The sequence below is a fragment of the Simochromis diagramma genome, unplaced genomic scaffold (assembly GCF_900408965.1).
Source record: "Simochromis diagramma unplaced genomic scaffold, fSimDia1.1 OVJJ01000603.1, whole genome shotgun sequence".
NCBI lineage: Eukaryota > Metazoa > Chordata > Actinopteri > Cichliformes > Cichlidae > Simochromis > Simochromis diagramma.
In genome coordinates, this window is record NW_024387414.1 from 23,278,403 (window position 1) to 23,306,372 (window position 27,970).

Consider the following 27,970-nt stretch of genomic DNA (forward strand, 5'->3'; position numbering starts at 1 on the left):
TGCCCTCTGCTGGACAAACTATCCGATGACCCCGCTGTGAAATGATCCCATGCCTCTTTGTTTTACTTTTTTTTTTTAAAAGGTTCTTTCAGCTCATATTGAACAACACATACCAATTTATTATAATAATAATAATAATAATAATACATTTGTGTTATATAAAAGTTGTTTATGTCCAGTTGCACTTAACAACCAAGTAGGGATTAAAGAAACTGAGAACAGGTCTCTACCAGTGCACATAACTGAAGCATAGATCAGCTGCTGATGTCAGAGGAGATGATGAATAAAGATGCTTAAAACACTGAAGGAGGGATTAAAGTGTTGAGCTCTTGAGCTTATATGGTATCAGGGGGTCATTGATGCTCCCCTCTTACTCTTCTCTCATGGGACAGGAGGGTTCTCAACAAGGTCCAGCACCAGCTGACAAGCTTGCACTCGAGCCCACAGCACATTAGCATCCTCTCCAGTGTGTCCAGCCCCTGTTACCATTCCACACCAAGCCACCCAGCTTTTCGGCTTTGGTACCGGGGGGATTGCCTTTTTAGGAGACACCTGATCGCTCACCACCGCCCAGCTCAATGAAGCTGAGGCTGATAACACGATGCTTTCGTGTTTGCCCGCCCTTAAGAGTTTGTCTGCTAGAAACTAATGAGAAACTACAAGAGAGCTGCGAGGATGGGGAAGGCAGTAGAGCTCTGATGTGTCAGAAACAAAGGAAAATGGGAGTTTCGACAAAAACCTTGAGAGCTGGAGAAGCTTTTTGAACTTCTTTAGGATGTTTTGGGGCAAGAAAGTTTGATCTGTTTCTTGTTTTTTGAGGTAGTAAAGTACACCTAAAAGGACCCAAATCAAAAAGCAGCATGGAGAAATTCAAGGCAGCCATGGTTTTAAGTGCTGCAGGAGATGCCTTGGGCTACAGAAAGGGCCGTTGGGAAAGGTGCACCTCGGGAAAGATAATCCAAGAGGAACTGGCCTCTCTGGGGGGACTGGCGGCCCTAAAACTGGATCCTGATAACTGGCCCCTAAGTGATGCTGCGCTGATGCACATGACCACAGCAGAAGCACTTGTAACAGGTACGTTTGGGATTAATGACAATTAGGATTTATGATTGTGATTGTCTGATCAAGATAAAAACACATATTTTACACCCAACTTCACAGAAAACCAATAATGGTCCGTCTTTTTGTGTTCACGGACGCAACCCTGATTTGATTCAAAAATAGACACGTAGCATCTGGCCTGTTCAGACTGGCTCTAATCTCTCTGTGCTCAGAGGGACCAGAATAGCTGCTTCTATACAGGCAAAGGAAGCTGCTAATCATGTTTTGGCAAATCAAAACTGAATGACAAAACCTCACATACCCTGATCCATCTCTGCCGCAGGGGGATCAAAGACAAAAATCTTAACGGGAACCTTACTATGCAGGCCCTCACCCAAATGCCCTCTTGAGCTCCCTGCAACGTGGCTCGAAGTTTCCAGGACAGAAGAGTCCAAAATAGACTACTTTGGAAAAGCCTGTTCTCTGCTCCGCTGTCGGGAACAATAGCAGGCCTGACTCCTCCGTAATCTGCTGGTATCATGTGTGCCTGCAGATGCGGCTCAAAGCCAGTGACAGTGGCCCTGAGAAAGAATGGTGATGACATATTTTGAGATTAGCAAGCTCTATTTAGCAACAATCCAACATGCCTGCACATATGCACTTATGCACACAGACACACAGCAGCCAGATAACAGCACATGGAGTGTAATGTATGCTGCGCTTCTCAGTGTTTGCACTGTCACTGGACTTACAGGGACAAAGTAAAAGCAAATGTTACAGCAATTATTACTCATTAAAGTAATTACATTACACAGTCTTCTTTAAAGCAGTGAGTAAAAATTAAATCTGAAAGAAAATAGTTCATATTTTCCCACCACCTTCTTTCCACACATGCATTGGAGTGGACAGACTTCTTTATGAGTGAAATTCTGAGTCCTTCATCACAAGTTATGAATCACTGACTAAAAGGTGGTTCTTCTCTGTCCACACGGACACTCTCACACACTCACACATGTACAGTCCACAGATTCTAGCACACTGTCTGGGGGCTTTGCTTGTGGCTCCCAGTTGACCTCATAGTGTGTGGAAGTGACTCCATGCACGCCGCTGCTAATCAGCAGTGTGGCAGGCTGAGGCTAAATTTAGCTCATCAAAGCACCACTCAGCTCGTCTTCCACGCCAGGCATGAATGACTCTGACTCGGGGGTTTGTGTGTGTGTTTTTCCAGATTACTGGTGTCTGGAGGACCTGTACAGAGAGCTGGTGCGTCTCTACGTTGAAGCCATGGTGTCTCTCCAGGGCCGGGTCCCTGATCCCGCCACAGTGGAGAACTGTGCTCATCTCAAACCTTACAACTTTCTGCTTGCCTGGCACACACCTTTCAATGAAAAAGGTCACTGGAGATTTTTAAAAAATATATATGTAAATTGTATTTTAGAGTTCATGATCACATACAGTTCACATGCAGTCATCATGAATTTGTAATAATTTCTTGTTCTAATGTTCCAGGTTGGAATGATTGTAAGTTTGAATTTATTTTCTGTAATTCACACAGGGTCAAAAGTATACATACAGGCTCACTTATGTCTTTAAACTTGACAAGGCCAAGGTCTATTAACTTCTTGCTAGTGATCATGGTTGACTGTAACAGGTAGTTTCTCTTTGTGAGAATAAAAAGGATTTATTTGACAGGACTCACTGGATTGACCAATACTCAAAACAATGGGGAACTCCAAGGAACTCAGTGAAGATATTAAAGGGGGGAACTGAAGATTTATACAAGCTGAAAAGGTCTCTTGGAGATATTTCTAAAACAAACTGCAGAATCTAGGATCATCAGTTCAAGCAACTGTATGTAAATACAAGGAACCACCAAGGCTCGAGCCTAGCAGATACCGAAAACTGCTGGAACACCAGCTTCGTCATCCACAGCGAAGCCAGTTTTACATCGCCCTTGATCGAGAGGGTGCAAGAAAGAAGTGCCTTCTCCAAAACCAACACCTTTAAGCTGGACTAAAATATGCAGCTGTCCACATAGACAAGCTAAATCTCTTCTGGAGAAAAGTTTTATTTGACCACAATGACAAGGACAAATGTAAGAACACTGTACCAACTGTCAGGCATGGTGGTGGTAGCATCATGCTCTGGAGCTGTTCCTCCCAGGAATAATAGTACATTGCACAAAGTGGATGAACGAAGGAGAACTACCTCCAAATTCTTCAACTTCACCTAAAATCAACATCTTGCACAGTTAAATTAATTCTGCCAATAATAGTGGTCAAATATTCAGACACAAATATGCCAGAAGTTTGTTGACGGCTGCCAAAAACTTGTTGAGATGCAACTCGCTAAGGGACACTTAACAAAAATATTAGTGGGGGTGTATTTATATATATTTGACTCTGTGTAGATTGAATTTATTTTGGTTTTTGTCCAAACTTGTGCACCCAGTTTTTTTTTTTAAAGTTAGTAAACATGCTGTACAATCATTTGACCTTGGACAAAGAACAGTTCAAAGAAATCCTTAAAAGCCTCAAAGTACCATGACATTCATACCCATGATGAGCTTATGTACGTAAACTTCTGACCACAGTGGTTGATACAGTACAGAAACGTGTATCTGGATACATGTCTCCATGTTCAGGGTCTGGGTTCGGTGCAGCTTCCAAGGCCATGTGTGTGGGCATGAGATACTGGCAACCAGAGAGATTAGATAGCTTGGTGGAGGTCAGCATTGAAGCTGGAAGAATGACTCACAACCACCCTACAGGTGACGATGTTAACAGCTTCTAATCCTAAGAAATCTGTCACAGGCAGATAATTAAGCTGCTGTTTGACTGCGTAATATTTCTATTTTAGCAGCAAGAACACAAATTTATTATGGCTGTAACTGGTGAGCCTGAGCTATCAGCAGACTGATCAGGCGAAGTGTCTTGTGATCTCATTTGTGGCTTCAGGCTTTCTAGGTTCCCTGACAACGGCACTATTTGCATCCTACGCCATCCAGGGAAAACCTCTTGTGACATGGGGTCGTGAGCTCTTGAAGGTCATCCAACGAGCTGCGGAGTACTGCAGGAAAACCATACGGCACATGGCAGGTTAGGCCGGGCCTGTCTGCGGTATGAAAGAAAAAGCATTTAATATGTGCACAAATGTCTGTGAAAGTTGATGTGTGAATGTGTATTCTAATGCAGAGTATCAGGAAAACTGGTTCTACTTTGAGGCCAAGTGGCAGTTTTACCTTGAAGAGCGAGAGATTGATAAGGAGGGACACAACAAAGCTTTGTTCCCTGATCGCTATGATGCTGAGGAAACAGACAAAGTAAGGCTTTTCTTTCAGAATTTCATGCCAACAGATGATAGTTCCTAACAGGCATGTTGCATGCCCGTTAACTCTGTTTTTTTCTGTCAGTACAGATGTACAAGCGTTGGAGTTCAGAGGGCCGCGCAGGCCGGAGAGGCCACGATGCCCCCATGATTGCCTATGACGCTCTTCTGGCCGCAGGAAGTGACTGGGCTGAGCTGTGCAAACGAGCCATGTTCCACGGAGGTGTGAGCTACAGCTCTGAGGTCCTTCACAGTGCTATGAAAGTGATATTTAGTGTAACTCATACTCTTTGTAACTTAATTATAGGTGAGAGCGAAGCCACGGGCCTGATTGCAGGATGTCTTTATGGCCTCCTGCACGGCCTGAGCCAGGTTCCCCCAGGTCTGCACCAGGATGTGGACAAAAGAGAACGCCTGGAGGAGATGGGAGAGGCGCTGTTCAAGGCATCATCTGCAGAGAAATGCATAGACAAGTAATCCTGATATTCACTGGCCTGAACTCTGCTGGCTAGCAGCGACTCTGCACACCACTCTAGTAGTTTTAAGTTGTAGCCTGCTTCCTCCTTACTACTTTTGTCGTGCTATCCTTGGTTTTCCCTGGATCAGTATGTACAGATCTAGTTGCAGATCTGTCATGAATAACCTTTTATTATGGGTCACACTATCCAGCGTACAAAGCTGAGAGGAATGCTCTGTGTGGGATTGTCTGTTATCTGTCAGTCTAATATTCAGTTGATGGTAATGCGACACCTTAAGTGCCATGGAAAAGTATTTGACGCTTCCCCTGTGTGAAAAAGTATTTGGGCCCCTTGTTGAATCATAATTAACCACAGGCATGATTACTGGCAGACCTGTTAAAAAATGACTTAAATAGAACCTGTCTGAGAAAGTGAAGTAGGCTAAAAGATCTCAGAAAGCAACACTAAAGAAACAGCTGAGAGACTTCTATCAGTCTGGAAAGGGTTACAAAGCCTAAAGCTTTAGGATCCCAACGAAACAAGCTTTGAGCCATTATCCGCAAATGGAAAAAACTTGGAACAGTGGTGAACCTTCCCAGAAATGGCCGGCCTACCAAAATTACTCCAAGAGCGCATCAACGAGTCATCCAGGAGGTCACAAGGGAGCAAATATTCTTTTCACAGCACTCTAGGACCTGACATACTAACGACTAATGACATGCCTCAATTATACTGAAATGACAGAGCAGTGGGGGAAAAAAAGTTTATTTTATAACCTGCTTTAACATGAACTATGTACTTTTTAGTCCAGATGAAATGTATTTTTAGCGCATGTGAGATGTGGTTGGGATGATTTTAACGTTTTTAAGTCGTAGAATATTAATTTTGTGTTCTAATACCGTGATTATTATTGATGCTCTTGTCAGCAGCACATTGTCAAAGCACCTCTACACAGTTAATATTAAAATGACGTGACAATTAAAGTGTAGTTATATCACACATAAAGTGCCCAGCTCTCCTTGTCGCCTTAATTTGATGCACAGCTTCATAATTCTATCAGACTTCCTTCTTGTTACACAAATCGCCCTAACAGTTTCCTGAACTAATTATCTAATTCGTGCTGCTTTGCTACCAGCCTGGACATTTTGCTACGGGGTTAAAATGACTGCTGGAACTCCCATTTACAGCAAAAGTATTGTTTTTTTGTTGTTGGTTTCTTTTGCTTGCTGGTGAAATAAAACATGAAATCAAAGACATGCAGTTCTAAAGCACTTATTCTGGCGATTACTCCCTTAAAGCTAACTCTAATGTCCCCCCCTTCTCTGCTGTAACGACTGCGCTTAAACAATAGTGGTGGTTTTACATGTCCTCTATTCTCTGTAGACAAAACTCTCAGAAAACCGCTAACATCCCGGATGCCAGTATGTTGAAGAAGTTGATTAGAGATCCAAAATGCCATCCGGTGCTCCGTGGGATTCTCGAGAGTCTCCTGCAATACCTGACACAGGATCTGCCCAAGTGGATCACCAGAAATAGAAACTCGGAAAAGCCAGATGTAGATAATATATCACAAAGAAACGCAAGAAACAAACATCGTTCTGAACCAAGAAATGAGTCTTCAGTGAAAATGGCTCAAATTCAGAGAAACTGTGAAATTGTTCACCTGCCTGAACCGGAAAAAATAACCAGAGGGAAAACTGCTGAGACAAGTTCAAACCTCTCGGAAAAGCGCTGGGTGGAGACACAAAGAAACAAAGGAAATCATACAGCAGGAGACTTAATACCCCGACGCCTTACCACATTCCAGCTGCTCCAGTCCAAATTCATAAGATCCACACCCAAACCTCCCATCACCCATCAGAGGGAGGTGGGAACTCTCCCCTGCAGTAGAGGATTGCTGGGTAACATGAACCGAGACAGCGAGGATGGCACGCAGAAGAGAGAACGAGCCAAAAGACAACGGAAGAAAGAAGGTGGCGTGAAGGATATGGTGGCCAAGTTTGCCATGGCTGAGCAAAAAGAGCAGAAAGTGCTGAATAAACAGCCGGTCAAACCAAGACTCATTGGAAGAGGGATCCTCTTATCTTCCATTATGGAGAAGTTCGAGACCATGGCCACTGTGTGTCAGGGAAGTGATTTAAAGATTTCTCATGAAAGGAGTTCTCAAGGAGTCAAAGTGGCAGTTAATGTAAAAGACAAGGTAGCTTCTCTTGAAAGAGAACAGGAGGGCGTCCAAAGTGTCCACAAACCAAACACAGAGAATCAAATTCTTCTCGGGCCGGAGCCGAAAGGAGATGAAATTAGAAATGTGCAGGATGACAGGAAAGATCGGGCACACTCACACTCGGGTGACAGAAAAGATTTGACGGCAGAGCAAATGGGAGAGAAGAGCTTAGATGATGAGGTTTGCTGCTCATTAAAACATGTGAAGGCTCAAGCTTATGATTTCAGCGTCCAACGGGAAGAATGTGGTGATGAAGAACATTGTAGCAACAACAGACTAAAATATGCACATGTAGAGTTGCTCTGTTCAGCTTCTGTGACAGAGTGGTCGTTCCCAGAACCTTACAGGCTCTTGCCTCAGGTAGAGTTTCCACTCAAGTGGCATGTGGTGACAATCAGGACCTGCTCTCCTGTGTGGTCCATGTGTGTAGATTCCTCTTTCGAGCAGTTAGAGCAGGAAATCAGTCCAAATAGTTCAGAATGCCCAAAACAGGACAAGACAGCGAGGATAACAACAGCTAGTCCTGGTGGAGATGTGCAACAGTCTCTCAGTGAATCAGCTGCAGGTGAATCCTCCACTGCTATAACCAAAGGCAATGCAAAACCCAGTATGAAGGAATTTTCTACATACGCACACATCGACACCAATCACAACATAGAAGCAAATCCCCGAAGACCTATGGCAGTTCAAAGCAGGTTGCCCAGGTATGTCATCCCACGTGTTTACAGTTTTGGTTATCAACAAGGTCCCGATCAGAATAATCCCTCCTCTCAATTAGCTCTGCCCCCACAAATCATAAATCCTATTGATCCACTTCCACCAACGCAATCTGATACGTCTTTGGCTGCTCTTAGCACTGCGCTAAAGACGCTGGAGAATTTTCAAGACACTAACCCAAGCCTCCATAATGGCATCAGCCTCCATACACACAGAAGAGGAACAGCAGCAGAGGGTGAATCACAAGAAAGAGACGGGGAGGCCGAAGAGGAAACAAAAGCTGCAAAACCAGTGGACAGTAAAGGCACAAGTACGATGCAGAGCGTTCGACTTTTAGAAGATGCTGCCAGTAAGGAAACGTTTGAAGACAGTCAGGTCTCTGCTGTAACTTTACCTCAACACAAGAGAGAGGATGCAAAGCAGAGACCGAAGTACACGACAATCAACTACGGGGATCCATCAGTCAAGCAAACATATAAACCCAAAGTCATACGATTTACTGACACCTTCACGTTCTAGACTGATAAATTCATGTTTTCAGTTTTCCCTGACAATACTGACTTACAAATGAACCAACAGGTAACTAGTATTATTCAATTAATATTATAAACAGCAAATTAGCTGCAATCCACAGGCTCATACAAACTAGGAAAAAGTCAAAGTCTAGTACCGTTGGGTATCTTCTGTCATATTTATGGTATATTACAACATACAATATCACTCCCAAGATTACTAACATTTTTACTGATAGACCAAATGTGTGTCATGGTTGAGTTGTTGCCATTTAAATCTGTGCGCAGACAAACAACACTGATGTTAGACTCATTTGTCTTTAAACTGCTTTTCTTTCTGAAGCTGTGGTCTGACTGAATTTACTGTAAATGTGCTCAATGAAATGTTCAGGAACTGTACAGTACACACTGCTGTTTAAGTTTAACTGTATTCTGTCTACATATTTTACATGCAATACCCCTTTAATGCAATATCCCTTCTATTTGTCCATGAATAAAATGAAACAACACAGTATTATATGTTAGTGAATCTAGGTTGTTCATTTCTTTTTTCTAAATAAATGCAAAACAGGACAGGAGCAGAACTCTAAAAATCTCAATTTTCCATTTTCATATGTGTGTCATTCAGGTCACCGACAGCAAAATACAGCTGACTGGGTTAATGAAGTTCTTAGAACCTTAATAGTGCATCTTAATAATATTCATTCATTTGTATAGATTGTTGAGTATAACTGAGACAGAGGGAGGCAAAAGTGTTGTCCAAATTTGTTAGCCAGGTAGGTGACATGTTTGTAAAGTTTTGTATTTATATTATTTTAGAAAAATGGGCAAAGTGTTATTTAACCTCCTAAGACCCGAACTCTTTCATGGCATGCATTTTTAATTTCTCATTGCTATTTGGGCTGATTGGGACCTAAAGAATGTAAAAACAAAGAATTACCAGAATTTGTTTTTGAGAAAAATGAGATCCACATATGAGGAGATTTGTTTCAAATGTTGATAGAACAGTGGCATAATGTCCTCCTAAGTGCATATCAGGCCCTTGTAGAGAGTATTTTGGTCTAGACGTCCCAAAATGTGATGTCCACATATGTGCCAGGTCCTAGGAGGTTAAATACAATTTCAAAATGATTAAAAACTGAAATATTAAAAATGTCAAAAAGTACTTTCTTTCGTGCATTTTAGCCAAGCAGTAAAAATCATGTGCTCCATCACTGAAGGACATGTGCAAACTCGAATTGTTCTTTATTGTTATTTTTAAGCTGTGTGGTTGTCAAAGGCCCTTTGACATAGACTAACATGGTTTACCTATTTCATTTACCAAGGGCACAAACACATGCCCTCATATGAACGTTTCAGGGTCATCAGAGTCTGTTCTGAAAATGTGGTGGTTTAATCTTGTTCAGTTCATTCTTCCTGTTCCCATGTGAAGACGCTGTTACAAGAACTGAACTGCTGCAAATGCACACTCTATATGGCTAACCATAGAGTAGCCTGTATTTTTATTTAGGTCTACCTTTAAAAAGTATTTGCTTTTGGTTGTTCAGACAAGAAAGAAAAAAGTGTGGTAACTTTGAAGCACTAAGTATATACAGAGATGTGAACAGTCAAACAGGGCCTGGTAGGTCCGGATAGCTTTTTTCACCTTAATAAATGAAATCATCATTTAAAAGCTACCTTTTATATTTACTCAGGTTACCTTTTTCTGATATTAAAAATGTGCTTGATTGGAAACATTTAAATTTGACAAATACACAAATAATAAAATAATAATAAAAATAATGGGGGCAAATACTTTATCACAGCACTAGACAGGTTGTTGTAGAAAAGATAGAGGCTTACCTGTCCCATTTCCTGTACACCTCAAGGCTTACCCTCAGAGTTACTGGTGATAAAGAGCGTAGCTTCATTGTTACTGTGTTGAGAATAGTTAAAACTACAAATTTGGTGTGTCTTTAATGTAGATCCATTAAATGTCTAATATTAAGACTCAGTCATGCAACACAAACACATACTGATACTTCTGGCTGCTGTTTTGGTTAGGAATTTCTGTCATCATCAGCCTGGGTCAAATTATTATGACTGCTGCTTGTTTGTCGTTGCGTTTGCTGTCCACAGATTCAAAAATAGTCATGACTCAGCGCCTGTTCCTGTGACATGACATATTAAAAATAGGTCCAGGTAGAAGAGCTGCATTAAACTGGCACAACAACATTATTGTTGTTTTGAAAGGCCTTCCTGGAAATCAGTTTTTATCAAGGTTACCACAGCCATAGGAAGGAAGAGTGGTTTGATGACATCACAGAGACATAATATGACACTAGCTTGATGTTTATGCTGTTTTTATTTTTCAAGAGATTTCAAACTAGCCTTAAAAAGAGTGAATGTTATTTTAACCACTCATAGTACTTTTTGAACATGAATCTATGCTGAAGGAAGGACGACAAAAACTCAGGTAAACCGATTAATTTGATATACTTTGACACATATTTACTTTGAGCTTGGCCTTTAATGTTTATTTATAGTTATTTTCGTAGTCCCGAGTCACCAAAACAGCATATATTAATTTAATTTCAGGCATATTTTGTACGACAGAGCGGCCCAACACGTGACTACGTTCACCTGTGTGACGTGGCCTTGCAGGGAGAGCTGCTTACAATTTATGATGCTTTTACTTGCAGTAGGACACATTGGTACTTTTAAGACACCCTCGTTCCAGTGCACGAGTTCAAACAGTGTGTGGCTTATTATTATTTTTTTATAAGTAAGTTTTAATTTGCTTATAAGTTTTTTATAAGCAAAAATATAATGCGTATAGTGGAAAAATAGTAGCATTTTTAACTTTCCAGAAGAAAGGGTGTTTTACTTTTAAAGCAGTTATTATTGTGCGTTTCTATACCTGATGAGCAAAGCCTAACCTGATTTATTTCAAACCTTAGAACAATGCTTACATCTTCTCCTTTTCTTTTTCTACTTCTCTACAGCTCTGCATCGTATTCCCCCAAAGCCTCCTGAATGCAACATAGCTGATAGTTCGTCCCGTGAGAGCTTTGAAACGGGATGTTACGGAATCCCTCGAAAGCAGCATTACGGATTGATTGAAGCGCGTGTCCCGGGACATACGTCACATGTACGAGATCCTCCATGACAACGGGAGTGGAAGTTACCGAGCGGGGATAGAAAAAAGGGAAACCGCAGTGTTTGCTTGTTAGCTGCACTCTATCGCGCCTGGGACCCGCAGCAACAGGTGCATGTAGATGGCGATAAAACTCGAGAAAAACTCTACTTTTTCACCAAACACGGTCTGACGGATGGGACGACACTAAACAACTTGTTAGTTCGCGCGAAAGACAAGAATGAGTCTCTCCCCAATTCCGGGGAAAAGCAGCTGTGTCTCAGCAGGTTTCCCACCGCTCGCACACATGGGGAAAAAAAGTCAGGCTTGGGGCTAACTTACCCTAACTTTGATTTTCTTGTTAACTGTGAGCTTTTTTTTTTCTTTGGAGCAAACAACACGGCGGATACATACAAGGGATATCACCGGAGCAGGACTAGAGGCGGTAATGAAGAAGAGCAAACCGAGCAACGGGAGCCGCTCCCCCGCCGACCGTGGAGCTATAGACAGGGTGGACAGGTAACGTTGAAAAATGGTTAATAATCACAGAAAGCTTAAAACAAACAAATAAATAAATACGACTTGTTATTATTTTTCTGCTCTCAAAGTTAGTTGAGTTTCGTAAATCACGAAGCAGATATCACTTTGTTTATTTGAGCTGTTAGGTACTTCTGACGGTTACTGTAATAGTAGCTTAAACCTGACTAAAGCTAACATATATAAACAGGAGTCAGGTTATTAGTCAGTGTTAGCATCACAAAGATTTTGTTTTCAGGCCGCCAAAACTGATGTTGACTGTATTTAGTATTTTTATTTAGTATTTTTCCCCACCATGTTCACATATATCAAAAAGTGTCTACTGTGAGTACTGTAGTATTACAGAGTATTGTACGTGTGTAAAAAGCTTAGGATTCAATTACAATTACTTGACGTTTACTCCACTGAATAACTGCCACGTTACTGAATTCACCCAAACTAATGCAGACCCATAATAAATCCCACCTTCATGAGAATTATAATGTTAATGCTTTGTTAACACTCTTCTACAGGGCTTTGTTAACTTTGACTTCATTGTAGTGGTCATTTGGAGGCTGTAATTTGGGATTTTACTTCGTCCTGTAAACATTATTACTCAAAAGCTACATATCGTACTGATTAATGGCTCCACGTTTTTATATTTGGATTCTACAAGAGTAGTTCTGAATAATTTACCGTAAAAAATAACCCTTACTTATCTTTTGCGCTGCCCTGGTGTCTGATTGGCTACTCCTTACAAACAGATGGTTTGAATAGCGGTTGGGTGGGGTTTCTTTGCTCATAACCAGAGCAAGGTGCCTGTCATCATAAAGACCCAAGAATAGAAAAAGATGTCTGAAACTGAGGCTCTGAGCTTTCACAGACTCACTCCATGTTTACTATAAGCATGCACCACTGTAAGCATATATGTTTATGACAAAATAAGAAGCTGTATAAAGAGTTTACTCTCTAATGGAGAGTAAATTTAGAGCCATCACACTGATAATGAATCAACACCTTTTTACAAAATGTTGCTAACTCCCTATGAGAGGGATTTTTGTCAGCTGTGGTTTACAGTAAATAAGCTTCGTTTCGATGTACAGATGGTGGTACTTATTGGAAACGCTCTTGAATTTACCAACGTATATATATATATATATACTGCACATACAGTTGTTTACTGTATGCGAAGTGGAACTGTGAACACAAACCAGCACGACAAATCAGGTGACACATTGGTAACATCAACACCATCCAGTGTCTGTGCTTACTATTGCTTTGGCAATAAGGACACTCTCAGAGGAGAAACTTAACCTTTGCATAAAGATAATTTTAAAGTTTGTGTGTTTATTTTTCATTGTAAAGTACTTTCTGCAAATCCAGACTCTTGTGTGACGGTGGAGTAGGGGCATTTCTTCTTCAAGGGACGACTTTGCTCTTGGGTTAATCAGATTATTGTGTTACCTAATTCGTAAGGTTGAGCCACCTACAGCCACAACTTCTTCACGTACTGTACGACCAGATTACAGATGGAGCTATTGGTATTTATAAAACACAACATTAATAAAACAAAGCAATTTTTTGATATCTACTCAGCTTGTCTTGGCTCACGCTCAAAGAATCACAACACAAAGGTACACTTCCTGTTTAAATAAATGTTTTCCAGTTTGTTTGTTTTTTAAGCTTTGATGATGACGAACCTGAAAACCATTTCAATAACTTGCTTCTTTGAAGTCGTTTGTAACTTTGTCCACTTTTCTCAGAGTGGATCCGTATGGCTTCAAGCGGTCAGAGGACTTTGATTATGAGTCATATGAGGAGCTCATGTCTGAGTATCTAGTTGTGCTCACCCGACGAGCCATCAAGTGGTCCAAACTACTGAAGGGCAAAAGCAAGGTGCAGAAGAATATGAAATGTGAGTATGAAAACAAAACGCACTCACACAGTTCACATAGTCCATAAATGTGAACTCAACATAAATACTCCCCTCTGTTCCAGTAAAGCGTTACGTACGCAAAGGAATTCCCAATGAGCACCGGGCTCTGATCTGGATGGCAGCCAGTGGGGCTCAAGATCAGTTGGAGAGGAACCCAGGGCACTACCAGTCCCTGCTGGGAGCCGAGCACGACCCCAAACTTGTGGAGACCATCAAGACAGGTCAGCCTGTTCAGTTTCTCACTCAGAATATTTCACGTCTTCAGCAATAAGCTGTACCCTTAGCTTATTGCTGAAGACGTGAAATATTCTCCACCATTTAAATTATGATTGGCCAAAATTAATATTAGATTTAACTTTTTGACACACAAACTTTAAGTATTTGCAATTAAAAGCTCTGTAAAATTTAGCTTTGTTGTGTCTTTGTCTTCATTTTTATATCTTTATTTATTTGTGAAATAAAAAACGAAATAAACCTCTACAGGCTTTGCGCACCTGGATTTCAGTGTTTTGGTTCTTTATTCCTTCAGGTTCTCCTAAACTCACAAAGCAACTCCTTAACCCTCTATTTCACTAGTACCTACTCAGCTCGACTCTACTCTGTTTCAGTGGTTTTTCATTACAATTGAGTACCACCACCTCAAAGTGCCTGGGGTTGTTATAGCAACGCGTGTGAAAGTCACTCAAATAATTTGCATGCAACACAATGGACCACATTGAGCGACTGTGGCTCAGGTGGTAGAGTGAATCGTCTACCAGTCGGTGAATCAATCCCCGACTTTGAGTTCTCAGTTGAGAGGCGCTATAAGAGTGCCGGTCCATTTACTATAATAATACCACCTCCGTGTTTCACCTTAGGGGTGTTTGTAGCCAAGGGGTGAGCAGTGCCTGGAAGAAATGCTTGGATTTCTGGTCATCAGAATGGAAACATTTTTCCATGTTTTCCGAGCCCGTTTGAGAGTAAAAGACACAAAGTCCAAATATTCAAGTTAATGTTTAGACTGACACAGTCTCACATTTAAAAGCAGGGTTTCAGTTTCCTGCTCCTTATCTGTTACAGCGTGTATACAAACACTCCGCATACAGTGTGATCAGTGTCCTTGTGGTCTCTCGTTTTCAGACTTGAACAGAACATTCCCAGAAAACATCTACTTCCACAAGACGTCAAACCCATGTATGCAGAAAGCTCTGTACAATGTGCTGCTGGCCTATGGACACCACAATCCAGCTGTGGGCTACTGTCAGGTACGGCTCAGCGCCACAGATTCTACCCTGATGTGGATTTTGAATAATATTTAAGGAATGATAATGTAATGAGGTAAAGCAAAAAATCTAGTATTATTATTCTGTGATATTAGTTTGGATTTCAGCAAAGCCACCTTGCGTTGGTCCATCATTTAAGAGTTGTGCTGCGGGGTTAAAATGTACAGTAATGTAAACTGTAAATAAAAACAGCAGTTTTTATCCTTAATGAAGTTACTTTATCATCAACACTTACCAATAATTTGCCTCTGTGTCCAGAAAGAGGCTTTGTGTCTATGCCAACTGACTGTGGTTATTATTAGCATTTGAAAGCCAAATTCCATTCCATTCACTTGGTTTGCAATTTAAACAAGGGTGTGTTGATGTTACATTTGTTGCCAGGCATAAATAGAATCCATTTATCTTTAATTATACTCAGTGGTTGTTTTTTTTTTCTTAATTCCCATTCAGTCAGTGTACACTTACTGCTCTGTGCCCTAGATGCTTTATTAAAGAGCTCTTCTGTCTGATACAGTGTGCTCAGGCAGGATTACAGGACTCATGTGAAACCTAACTCTGTGTCTTTGGCTTCAGGGGATGAACTTCATCGCTGGGTATCTACTCATCGTCACAAAAGATGAAGAGAAATCCTTCTGGCTGATGGAGGCACTGCTCGGCAGAATTTTACCAGGTGAGTGTTTCTGTGCATTCACTTACTGTCACTCTGAGCCCTGTGCTATGAAGCAAGTTCAATATAACCAGTGTGTCTCAATTTAGTATCTAGTACTACATGTGTGCCCTTTAAGAGCTTTAGTCAGTAAGACTGTAAAATATGTGCTGTAAAAACGTTTTGCCCATTTTAAGCCTGTAAAGAAAGCTGAAGCAATAAAATTGCACCTGTGAAACTATATTTACTGATGCTCATCAGGGAAACGGTATAAGTTACCTTGGCAATATAACGTAGTATAAAGTGAACCAGCTTCAAATTACAGAAACCCCAGGGTTAACCCGGAAGTTATGCGGATAAGTTGAAATCCTGCTTTGTAGTACAGACCTGATCTTGTGACAGGTGTGTATGCGTGCAGGCCCTTTGGGTACCAGTGCTGTAGGCTAAGAATAATCCTATCACGTGGCCTCTGTGTGTGGCTTCAGAGCTGCACTCTTTTCATTTGGATCTTGTAGTCAAACAAGAAATGTTTATTAAATTTATATTTAAGGTCTTCATTCAGGTGTTGTATTGCATATATTGCTTTGTTCTTATCAACGATGTGTGTCTGCGTTGTGGTTACAGACTACTACAGTCCAGCCATGCTGGGTCTGAAGACAGATCAGGAGGTGTTAGGGGAGCTGGTGAAGGTAAAAATCCCGCCAGTATGGCAGATCATGGTGGACCATAACGTCATGTGGACCCTGGTGGTCTCCCGGTGGTTCATCTGTCTCTACATAGACATCTTGCCTGTAGAGGTGAGTGTGTCTGCGATCAGCGTTTCATACTCATGATCCAACTCCTATCAGTACTGCCACAAAACGTTTTTTTATTGACATGTAGTTGTAATATCTCAAAAATAGTCAGATTATTTACTAAATACTCGTGCTTCATCACAGCCCTTTTTTTTTTTTTTTTTTTAAGTGAGTTTCGATAAAAATGACAACTTTTGTTTTATTCCTTGTGTTTAATCCAGTGCAGCTAACCCACTTTATACAGCAGTCTTTATTGTTTCTGTCTCCCTCTGTTGACCTTCAGGAGGGTGTGAGCTGCTATGTTTGTTCCCCAGATACAACTGCTGTAGGAGGGTGTAACACTTGCAGAGAAAGTGGAAAATAACAAGTTGGATGTGGAAAAATGAAAGGAAAAAAAAAAATTCTCCCCACTATTTTGCACCTCTCTACATTAAAAAAAGACACTAGAAATACAGAAAATAGTCAAATTTGTATTTGCATTTTTAGCAGCAGTGCTGAGGAAACTACAAAATTATTACAAGTAACTACTTGTTTTTGTAAATGCATAAATATGTAAAAGCACCACAATTTATGGCAAAGTTACTGTGAGCTTTGTCCAGGTGGGTCAAATATGCATGCACCAACTTCTCTGAACAAACAGCAGTGGTGAGATGGCTGCTGTGTGAGCACTGCCGCTGTACACGTGCTCTATGCACATGTGTGTGGAGGTGACCTCACATCACATTACACAGCAGGGAAGAAATGGTAAAGGTAAAATAGTTTATAAAATAAATGACTTTTTTAAGCCAATGCTGTTTGTAGTTTCTGTAGTTAATTATACACAAATGGCAAAAGAAGTAATTAAACAGCTTTTGAACCACTATGCAAGTCTGAATGTAGCTGAACTGCCAGCAGAGTCAAACACCTCCTTTTCTCTAGTGTCAGAAATGATACCTGAACAGGAAGAGTTTGGGGGTAATGTGAAGTTTTCCTTCATCCACTGTTACAAACATCTACCATGAAAAATGCTTAAAAATAAAAGTTAAGAGCTTAAAAACACTGGAAAATTTAAGGTAAATTGAAAAGGTGAAAATTGTACTTGCCTTCATTACATCTACTAAAGTTAATAAAGACAGCTGATTCTAATTGAGCAGGAGGCCTGTTTGACCCTGCAAACTACTGCAAAAATGCTGTTAACCTACATTAATACTTCCCAAGCTCTGTTCAGTAGAAACTTTTACATATGGTTTACTCTTCATGTTGTGCACTACTTTGTTGTTGGGATTCAGTGCTTTGCTGCTGCTTTTCCCAGACTGTTCTGCGGATCTGGGATTGTTTGTTCTACGAGGGCTCGAAAATCCTGTTCCGCGTAGCTCTGACTCTGATCCATCACAACCAGGATCTGATTCAACAGTCCCAGTCACTGCCAGATGTCTGCCAGAGCTTCAAGAAGATCACACACGGACCATTTGTAGAGGAGTGCCACACATTCATGCAGGTAAAGACCCCTACAACTCTTAAAAATCACCACGAGTCATTTTACGGGATGAAAGATGAGATATTACTTTTCCTTTTTAGTAATCCTTTAATCCCCGTTTCTCTTGCCTTTCCTAGAAAATCTTCACTGAACCAGGAAGTCTCTCCATGGCAACCTTGACTAAGCTCCGGGCAACCTGTCGCTCTCGTATCACTGCTGAAGAATCCTGACCTCTCCCTGTTACTTAAATTCAGCACTCATTCCAGCAGATGTTTGCACCTTTTTTTTTTATTAAAACTGAGTCACTGTGATGCTGTACATACTGTGAGTGTGAAACAAACACGCAGCAGTGTAAATATGTGATTAATATTCTTAGGTCTGTGCTGTATGAAATTGTGTAGTTTGGTAAACATTTCCTTTTGTTTAAACATGAAATTCTGCACTTTAGTCTAGAAAATGAGTCACGGTGAAGAAAATGCTTAGTAAATGTTCAGGTGTGATGAGTTGTACACTATACATAGCTGGAAGAACCTGTCTACTGTATTTCACATTAAAATCCATCAAGAGTATATACACAGTGATTGTTCAATTAAATAGAAAGTTGACATTCAATACTGGTACAATGTTGTAATATAGTATGAATAAGTGATTAATCTCTAAGGTGTTGCAGTACAGTAAGTTAAAGGGTGGATTTCCCCCCCTCTTACAATTGTGTGTTGGGGGGGGGGTCTCTTTAACAGTTAAAGATGTAGTTTGACTGATTAGAGTTGGTTCAATATGTTCTCAGAGTAAAATTGTGGATAATGAAAACAATCAGCATCATAACAAACCAGTCTAATACAACAAAAATCTCTCAGCTGAATATTTAACATACACCTGAGTAACCAGCTTTGAGTTAAAAATAAAAAAAATAAAAAATAATAATAATAATAATAAAGCGCAGCACATCACTCCACAGTAGGAATAGAATTTATTATCCAATACAAAAGATCAAACCCAGTACTCCATTAAAAAGAAGAAATTAATTTTTTACATTTCTTTTGGGGAGGGGGTGAAAAGCAAGAATGGAAGTCAGCCATGCAGCTGTTAACAAGTCTATTGAATACATTCTGATTTTGTTGACCAAGTCTATGTACAGCTTCAGGGGGCACATCATTTACATTAAAGTAGGAATCCACACTTTATTGGCACAACAATCAGACTGCATTTGATTAGCTGCATTAACTGTGCAGTGCACTGATGGGATAGGCTTAGTTTCATCTGAGGAGGAATATTACTATAGATGGCAGGGGAGAAAAGAAAAAAAAAAAAAAAAAAAAAAAAACACAACAAAAAAAAAAAACAACAAAAATACTGCAAGCACACAGAGCCTTCTCCTAAGAGTTGCCAGGATTATCTTATGCTCAGGAAGGAGAAAATACACCTGTGAGCATGTTTAGGTAGTTGATGTGATTCCCTCTGCCTCTTCAACTGGAAGATTCTTTATAAATAATTACACAGCTAAAAAGACAAACAGCAGTTCAAGAAAATACAATCAAGCTCCTAGAACACAAAACAAGAGCAGACCGTTAATGGTTAATATGCTGCAGCAAATTCAAACTCTCAAACTTTGAGTCACCTCACGTTTTGTCAAGATGCATCTAAAGTTAGCAGTTTAATCATAATCCACAGAAGTGAAAAATATTCCGCAGATATGCACACTTCCATTCACTCAGGTTCATGCCCACAGAGTCATCCATCACCAAGTAACACCCTTTGGTTCATCCCTTCACCAATCAGCCTGTATGGTTCAAGTCTAATGAAGGGTCGCTCAGATGGCCTGGTAACCAGCATGGCTCCTCCTCTTGCCTATTAGATAGGCAACAAGGGTGATCAGCACCAGACCAGCCAGAGCTGCTCCAACAATGATGGGGATAATCATCTGGTTTTGGTCCATCTGACACTCCTCAGCTATAGACACACAACAGGTAGAGCAGAAGGTTACGCTGTGCAAACAAAATGACAGTTTTTCCTTTAACACCACTCTGCTAATATGGATGTAGCACGTGAATGTTCCAGCTGGTCTGGTAAACTGCATTTCAGACTTATTTTAGTACAGGGTAAGGCTTCATTTCATCTTCATCTCTGATTATTCATTCTGAAACAAGTTATGGATGTGTTCAACTGTCACCAGCAGCATCAGATTTTTCTTTTTGAATGCAAACTAATTCAAAAACTTTTTGCATGTAAAGAATATGGCAAAGTTCACCTTTTTGAATCAAGTTACAAAAAAACAAACTTGTTTCAAGGTTGTTGTTTTTTTAAATTTTGTTTTGTTTGTTTTTTTTTTATTTGCAAGGTTGTTCATGGTCATAATAAACAGTTGCTGACCACTATCAGGCTACACAAATGCTCCAGCTGCTGGAAACAAAGGCTTCAGATATCCAATCTCAAAACATTTGATCCAACTATTAAGTGTGCATCTGCTCTCCACACATCTTCAGCCAGTGTGGAGAATCTCGTTCAGCACAATTTTCACAATCAAAATGGGTAAAAACTTTGAGGAATGACATTCTTAATTCATTCATACCTGTAGCAAACCGGCCACTCTTGACACCAAAGGGCTGGACTTGGAGATCGAATGTGTTGAGAGAAAAGCTTGGTGTCACAAACAGAGTCTGCTCTGCACTGCACATGTAGGAGTAGCCCAGCGTACTGCGCAGGTAGTTCAGACTGTTGTTACTCACGGAAAAGTTAGCTGAGTAGAGAAAGTTAATTTTGTTCAGCTTCAAAAAGTCAAGGGATAAAACAGCAAAAACTAAATGCATGTTGTTCATAAGAGGTACTTACCACTGTCAGACCAATTTGCAAGCAGTGTTACCCCACTCAGATGGTACTTGTTGGTTGTGGAGTTCTGTGGACCAAAGGAAGAGCTGAGCAGTTTTGTAAAAATAACTAATGTAACATTAACAAAAAAAATAGGGTTAAATTTACCAGAGTGAAGTTGAAGGTGAGAATAGTAGATTGCATCTGTGTCAAAACCAGTGTAGCACTGCTGGCTCCACATAATCCCGTTGAGTTTGTCACATTAGGATTGAGGTTTAATACATCCTGGATAGTCTGGCCAAAGAGAAAAAAATAAAATAAAAAAATAATAAAAAACCCAAGATACACTTTGTTTCAAGTTTGTTTTATTTCTATTGACAACTGGTTAAACATTTGCTGTTTTTGGGGAGAATGGCTACGCTTGAAGCTGTAGTTTACCTTATTCTGAGATGTGTAGGAAACATTGAGCTGCAGCCCCATTTTAGCCAGGAGACATATTGTGTCATTGGTGTCCTTCACAGTGTAATTGCCCTGCTGAGGTGTTCCTGGAGGGGTCTGAGTTGGAACTGCTGTTGTACTGACAGTGGTAGGTGAAGGTGTTGTGCTGGTTTGATCTGCAAAACATACGGTCTCTGCGAACAGAGAAATGATACTGTGAACATGAAACCGTTCAGACTTAAAACCACTCAAAAGTAAAAACCTTTAACATCCACCTACCATTTTGACTCAGCTCATTCCCTGGCATGTATGCCTCCAGCCTCATGTCAGTGAAATTAACATTTGCAGTGGCAACTGCAATAACTGTAGGGCTCGCACATTTGTAGGTGGTGTTGACTTTTGCTTCAATCCCAACAGAGGCAGACACCAGAGTGACCACACCTACAACAGAGTAGGTAGAAATCAGCACAACAGTACCTTGAATACCATTCTGTTGTTTATACTGACATTTCAGTTCAAGTCCTCCTTCAGTTCTCCAAACAATCTTGAGGCACTGCTAACAGTTACAAAGCGCTCAAATTTAAAATAATCAGTGTGGCCATCCTCACAACTGTTATAAAAAGCTCATCCAGGCATTCATAAGAGAAGAGCTACAAGTTAGCTAGCTGACATCTAAAGACAATCCCTCTAAACCCTGACTTTGAGGTAAAGGTCACACATTCAAACACGTTTTTTAGTAGATGCACTTAGTGTCATTTAAGCACCTATGTCACTTCATTCTCACATTCAAACTTTGGGGTCCAAGTTGCCCACCCACCTGGGTCACGCATCAGCCTTTTATTGCTGATTAGGAATAAAAATTAGATACCTCAGACCTGCACTATGAAGAAGGACTTAACCAAGTGTCAGTCATCCAGGACATTGTCATTTTAAGAACTTGAAAATAAGCATAATTTTTAAGATTTCCCACCTTGCAAACTTCTTGAAATGTCTCCCCCCCAAAACAAGAAAAAAAAAAACCCTCCAGATTTTTTTCATTCAACATCAGCAACCAAATTCCTAAATGAAATTCATGTGTAACACTGAAATGTCTAGTTATACATGTAGCATCCCATCTTTATGCTACACTATTCAGAACAGAATTCTGACAATTTTTTTTTAAAAACTACAAAATATGGTAAAATGGTAAATGGCCTGTATTTGTATAGTGCTTTACTAGTCCCCAAGGACCTCAAAGCGCTTTACACAGTCCGTCATCCACCCATTCACACACAGGTAATATATTCAGATCTATCACATTATTCAGGACAATGCATGGTCTCACCAGAGGTGGTCGCATTGGGGAAGACTGAAGTGTCGCTTAGGTTGTACTGCAGAGTCAGGCTAGAAACCTGATACAGGGTTCCATTGGTTGAGAAGTTCAGCCCAAGAGTGTAGCCAGATCCAAATACTGCCACCAGCCTGGCGGAGCTGCCATCTTTGCCACATGTGCTGTTTGCTGTATCCACTGTGGTAGAGTTGGGCAGAAAGACCTGCACCGTTCTCTGAGGACACAACAAGTGATACAACAAATAAATAACCGGACACACAGAAATGAAGCGGTAGTAGGTGAGCAAACATCTGTACATACGTTGGCATGGGTAGTGTTGTATATAATGGAGAATGACGCAGACAGATCGGCTTTGATGCAGGTGGTGTTGCTCTCCTTCACCTCAAGAGTAACTGCATCGATACAACCTGGATACGATAGACAATAAGAAAAAGTAATAAACTGTTTAAATAAAAATCATTCAACCATTTAAAACTGCATCTTTAGGCAGAAAAAGGAAGAAAGAAAAAAGTGGCAACAAGTCTCATCGAGTGATAAATCCAAGTCTGAAATGTTTTTGTTTCAGAGACTTTCAGGGGTGTTACAGTCAGTGTCTACATGTTTGCAGGCTTCAATAAGATCCCAGAACCCCATTTTAAAGGCATGGCTTTAGATATTTACATAGTAATTAGATTACATGCTGAATTGTGCATTGTCATTTACAACACAGAAAACCCACAGTCAAACTGTAAGCACTGATATACTCATTAGCTCAGAATATGATCCACATATGATCCAGTTTAGAGTCTGACCTCTAGGTTTGCCATGATACCAAAATAAACTGATGTATTTAAAACCCACACTTACACCATGTGCATATTCTTTATCTCAGTCTTTAACTTGACCTTGTTAGATAAAGGGTAATTAACAGTGATAATCGTACTCTGTTACAAGACGGCATGGCCTACATTTACCTTGTTAAACAAAACAACAAGTTAACAGAAACCACCACTAGAGGTCTGCAGACTGCTAAAGCCAAGCGCCCATGACCACAAACCCAGAAGCATTTCAAGAGACAGCACTCAGTGAATACTGTGCAGAAGGCTTTTTGTGACAGAGGTCCACTTAACAATAATCCTAAAGGCCGATAAACTGATTTTATGACAGCCGTATAATGATCAGAGTCCACCTATGGGATTAACAGCCTGTTGAAAATTCAAAACATCTGTGGGTCATGATATTATAAAAAAAAAAAAAAAAAAAAAAAAGGAAGACGCACAACATTTATATGACCTGTGTCACTTGTCAGCCATGTTGACCTTAGTGACCGTTGTCTGGTGCGTTGCTATGAACTGTTGAGCTAAATTATCTCCTTTGCCTTCATAACAGATGGTCCCATGTATCCTTTGCTAAAGTAATGAAGCAAGCACTATCTGTAGGTTCTCAGTAATCCAGGTCATTTTCCGTGTTTGTGTTGAAGGCAAGCAGACTCCTTTCAGTTGCTTTAAGACCTCTACAGGGTAAACACCGAGAACTCATCAGCTTTTATAATTGATGCTTTCAGATAGGAGGTGAAATCTCTTCAGAACCTTTACTAAAAAAAAAAAAAAAAAAAGAAAAAAAAAAGAAAAAACCACACGTCTGCAGCTACCTTCAACATTAACATTAAGAGGATTCAAACAACTTATTATGCCCGTCAGACACACCCAGGTCACTAGTTAGCAACCTTCCCAAACAAAATCTGACTCATGCACTTGTTAATGTTAACTACTGAAATAAACACTTCAACTAAATACTGAAATAGCTGCCAAAAGATGTTTGAGGTGGCTACAGAGACCTGATATATATATTTTTTTTTAAACAACTCAGACAAAACCCATCTGACCTAATGTTGCCAATCCAGTTATACAGAAAACTCAGCCTACTTTCACACTGGCAAAACACACGTGGGCTATTAATACCTTCATCCTCTGGAACCTTCTACCCCACTGCTACATGTTTCACTGTGTGTCAGACGGTGGCTATAAATCTCAAACACATTGTTATCTACAGTAAACAGTTTTATTCAATCCAACAAATCAAATCCTTTAAATATAATGCAATACCAGGGTTCTCCCACTTGCGTCACACTTCCCATAAAGTCAATAGAGAAGCTGATGTGCTCTGGGTCGAGTTTGACTGCTTTATTTAAATTCAAAGAGGGACAGTTTGACTTTATCAAGTTCGGTCTGGCGTTCTCAGAATATGCGGGAACAATAAAATGAGAAATGCCATCAACAGAACAAACATGCTGGTGAGTTAGCAGAAAAAAGAAAAAAAAAAAGAAGGATGATGCCACACTGAAAACGTTCTGTGCATTTCAGGAATTTATTTGCTAGGGGGCAGATTTAACCAATCTTTGGCCTCATCCCACTGCAAATTTCATCATTCACTTATTAGTGCACTTACTGCTCTTCCTTCCTCCATCTGATCTGAACATAAAGACTGTGCATCAGCCCTGTTGGTGGTCTCCGTCAATCACACCCACTCCTTTCTTGCTGAAACTTAACCCCATGTCCCCCCTTTGTTGACCCTGCAAACATACTGCAGACCATTTACACAACACTGCAATCCAGTGAGCTGCAGACACTGTGTGCACAGACAGAATGAAGCATATCAAAAAAAGTATAAAACACTGACCCTGTTTTGTAATACAGATTCAAAACTGAACCCCCCCCCCCAGTTAGGTTGTATTTTAAAGCAATGTCAGTAATGTAGTTTTATATTACAGAGTGAGGATGGCAACAACTCGAGCTAAAACTGTGCTGGCCTGTTTCCCTGTGTCAGCAGCAGCCAGGTGCCTGTGTTTGCAACACAAAGCAAGCATGGCAGTCATGTGAAGCTCTCAAATGACACAACAATGAGGCCGAGCTGCAGCTCACCAACATTTATTTAGAGGAAAAAAAGAAGAAAAAAAAAAAAGGGAAAGAAAAAGAGATTACTAAATCTTCAGACTTTTCGGGCAACTGTGGTTTGGTTTCACAAATGACTCAGTGTGAAACTGGAACTTAAATAAAATGCTGTTGGTACCTACTAACCCAATTTTACACTAATAAAAAGAATTAATCAGGAAGCTGTAATCACACTGAATTATAGAGACATTCTACCTTTATGTTACAAAAAGACAGGCAGTTATTGGAAACGAAGGCCATTTTGTACTGAAAACTCAAAGTTTGATTTCTTGGTTCCAGTCCTTCGAGGGGGGGGACAAACAAACACCACGACTGATCTGCGTGCATCAAGACTTGACAAACAGCAATTAACTGACAATAGGAAAATCCATAAGTCGTTGTTAATGAAAAATTCTAATATTTCTTTGCCACATTAAGCATAAAAACTGGCTCCCGTTTGCAGTCACACCCATAAAAGCCTGATTTTTTGAGTGAGTGAGATATATATATATATATATATATATATTTATTTTTATTTAAAGCCAGGAAAAACCCTGGTATGCACCATTCCAGTTACATTACGTAAATGTAGCCCGGATAAAAGAGAAGTAGAAGGCTCTGCTGCACAACTGAGCAAGAGGACAAGTCTCTAGTTTGATAAGCTGGCAAATAACACCCATAAAACACCATCCTCAGCCACCCAGCTGAAGGTGTGGTGACTAAAATTTACTCGTTTTGTTTAAATGTTTGACAGTCTTAAAGTTGTGTTTTTCCCCTTCTGAAACCAGCTGAGGTCAAAGAAACAAGTAAAGGCTGATGTTCTAGAAACTCAGTAATCCATACTTTCAGCTTCTTTAATCATTACAGTAGCCAACAGCTGTCCCATCACCCACGGGAGGTGGTTTTTATAATTTTTAGCCTTTAACAAAGAAAGCGTACACACAGGAACATCATGCCATGAGGAAAAACTGTTTAAAAAAAAAACTAGTCTTATGTAAATTATCCTCCCGAGTTGTTGATGTTTTAATTACGTTATGAGCTTGACATTTATGGACATTAAATACAATGAAATTTATAGTCCACGCGAAGGGACCGGCAAGCACTAACAACCTGAACGGGGGGCGGGGGGGACCTTAAACCTTTTTGGCTAGTTTTAGCTAGAACGGTTAAACGGCCCGGGCCGGTAACGCACCGACAGTTTTTGCACCTGACAACTAAACCTACCGCAGGTTGCTCGCGCTTACACCGTTTGGTCCAACAGTAGCTTCTCAAGAGGGGGAAAAAAAACGAACTCACCTAGGACCACAAACCAGACGACGAGTCCGGCCGTAGCGTGGGACACTTTCATTTTCAAGCAGAGCAAGAAGCACTTTTTCACCCTTGCGGAAAGCACGAACAAGCCCGGAGAGATAAGTGGTGCTGAGCCGCGGCGGCGGCTGTTGTTGCTGTTGTTGTTAACGCAGGTGGGTCTACACGGCCACACTTGACTCCGCAGTTGCTCCGGTTCACGTGTGTCTGCTGTGTGAAGGAGGGTAGTCGAGGCTTTTTATTGTCCCTAAACTGCGTCCAGCTGGGGCTAAAGGACCAATTAAACAGAGTCGAGCGTCGGTCACAGGCGTACAGTCTGATTGCGCCTCATCTCATCATGTGAACTGTTAGCCTTTAGAACCCCAGTCACGTGAGACCGCCCCTCCCGCTTCCTCTGTGAACTCGGCTCGGCCATCTCCGCCAAACAACGAAGGCTGCACATTTGCGCTGCTATCCAAGTGGCAACAGCATTTCATTCTGTATACCTGCATGGCAAAATATGATTGTTCTAGCCCCACATTTACTGCCGGGTAGGATTTGTCAGCAGGATGTTAATAGACGCCTAATGAGAAAACTAGGGCGCAATAAAAATGACTTCTCACAGCACTGTCATACGCAGGGCTCATTAATTAAAATGCTACTGGCTGGAGAAATAAAATGCTGGGATATTTTGACTTCCGGATTCTCCCTTTCTGTTCCCAATCCATTAAAGAACATTTTAAACCACTTATGGAATTTTAGATTTTCGTTATACCATCTGTGCGAACTACAGCACAGTGAACTGTATATTTTTTTTATGAGGGTGTAGCACGTGAAAGGCGCCTCCACTCTATGCCGTGCACTCTGCTAAGTGCGTGTTGTGGGCAGTCAGCTGACACCTTCAATTCACGAGGGCATGCAAAACCCTAGAAGGAACTCAGAGGGCCCTGCTACATTTTAGTGTACAGTTCAGCCATCCTTTTTAACAAGGGACCCACCTTTTTTTCTTTTTGCCTTAAATGAGACTATAGTATCAGTCAGCCAGCCATTAACCCCTATATTTCTAGGAAAAAAGCAATATCAAGGGAATGGTGAAAGGACAGCGCTATTAGTACAGCCTACAAATCCTGAACCAGAATGTATATTTGGCTCTCTTTAAAGCACTTTAGGTCAAATTCTGTTGTTTAAATGTGCTAT

At 40.6% G+C, this 27,970-nt stretch overlaps 3 protein-coding genes across 4 annotated transcripts; 2 read left to right on the forward strand and 1 right to left on the reverse strand.

Moving 5' to 3' along the window:
- Window positions 1–14: 14 nt before the first annotated feature.
- On the forward strand, window positions 15–9,155 carry adprhl1 (ADP-ribosylhydrolase like 1). The gene is made up of 8 exons (XM_040012103.1): window positions 15–1,074; window positions 2,270–2,434; window positions 3,686–3,811; window positions 3,999–4,139; window positions 4,236–4,363; window positions 4,459–4,591; window positions 4,676–4,841; window positions 6,210–9,155. Exons 1-8 carry the CDS (start codon window positions 861–863, stop codon window positions 8,284–8,286), a joined length of 3,150 nt encoding a protein of 1,049 aa, XP_039868037.1. The 5' UTR covers window positions 15–860; the 3' UTR covers window positions 8,287–9,155.
- Window positions 9,156–11,348: 2,193 nt separating this feature from the next.
- On the forward strand, window positions 11,349–19,302 carry grtp1a (growth hormone regulated TBC protein 1a). 2 transcript variants are annotated; one of them, XM_040012114.1, is made up of 9 exons: window positions 11,349–11,681; window positions 11,786–11,913; window positions 13,674–13,825; window positions 13,909–14,067; window positions 14,966–15,090; window positions 15,682–15,778; window positions 16,379–16,551; window positions 17,840–18,025; window positions 18,142–19,302. In XM_040012114.1, the coding sequence occupies exons 2-9, from the start codon at window positions 11,843–11,845 to the stop codon at window positions 18,232–18,234; spliced, it is 1,056 nt and encodes a 351-aa protein (XP_039868048.1). In that variant the 5' UTR covers window positions 11,349–11,681; window positions 11,786–11,842; the 3' UTR covers window positions 18,235–19,302. The 2 variants fall into 2 exon arrangements, with proteins under 2 accessions (XP_039868048.1, XP_039868049.1); XM_040012115.1 differs by having other exon boundaries at window positions 11,350–11,526.
- lamp1a (lysosomal associated membrane protein 1a) lies at window positions 18,962–27,126 on the reverse strand. The gene is made up of 9 exons (XM_040012113.1): window positions 26,783–27,126; window positions 22,878–22,984; window positions 22,572–22,791; window positions 21,527–21,688; window positions 21,248–21,441; window positions 20,978–21,103; window positions 20,834–20,897; window positions 20,574–20,741; window positions 18,962–19,954 (listed from the first exon to the last, which is right to left on the reverse strand). Exons 1-9 carry the CDS (start codon window positions 26,832–26,834, stop codon window positions 19,815–19,817), a joined length of 1,233 nt encoding a protein of 410 aa, XP_039868047.1. The 5' UTR covers window positions 26,835–27,126; the 3' UTR covers window positions 18,962–19,814.
- Window positions 27,127–27,970: the final 844 nt, after the last annotated feature.

Bases quoted from the DNA above. Each gene is read 5' to 3' on its own strand.
- grtp1a (XM_040012114.1), top strand. From the start codon at position 11,843: ATGAAGAAGAGCAAACCGAGCAACGGGAGCCGCTCCCCCGCCGACCGT. The intron at 15,091-15,681 runs GTACGGCTCAGC...CTTTGGCTTCAG, and splicing joins CAGCTGTGGGCTACTGTCAG to GGGATGAACTTCATCGCTGG. The intron at 15,779-16,378 runs GTGAGTGTTTCT...TTGTGGTTACAG, and splicing joins GCTCGGCAGAATTTTACCAG to ACTACTACAGTCCAGCCATG.
- lamp1a (XM_040012113.1), bottom strand. From the start codon at position 26,834: ATGAAAGTGTCCCACGCTACGGCCGGACTCGTCGTCTGGTTTGTGGTC. The intron at 22,985-26,782 runs GTGAGTTCGTTT...TATCGTATCCAG, and splicing joins CGTCTGGTTTGTGGTCCTAG to GTTGTATCGATGCAGTTACT. The intron at 22,792-22,877 runs GTATGTACAGAT...TTGTGTCCTCAG, and splicing joins ACAACACTACCCATGCCAAC to AGAACGGTGCAGGTCTTTCT.
- adprhl1 (XM_040012103.1), top strand. From the start codon at position 861: ATGGAGAAATTCAAGGCAGCCATGGTTTTAAGTGCTGCAGGAGATGCC. The intron at 1,075-2,269 runs GTACGTTTGGGA...GTGTTTTTCCAG, and splicing joins AGCAGAAGCACTTGTAACAG to ATTACTGGTGTCTGGAGGAC. The intron at 2,435-3,685 runs GTCACTGGAGAT...CTCCATGTTCAG, and splicing joins CACACCTTTCAATGAAAAAG to GGTCTGGGTTCGGTGCAGCT.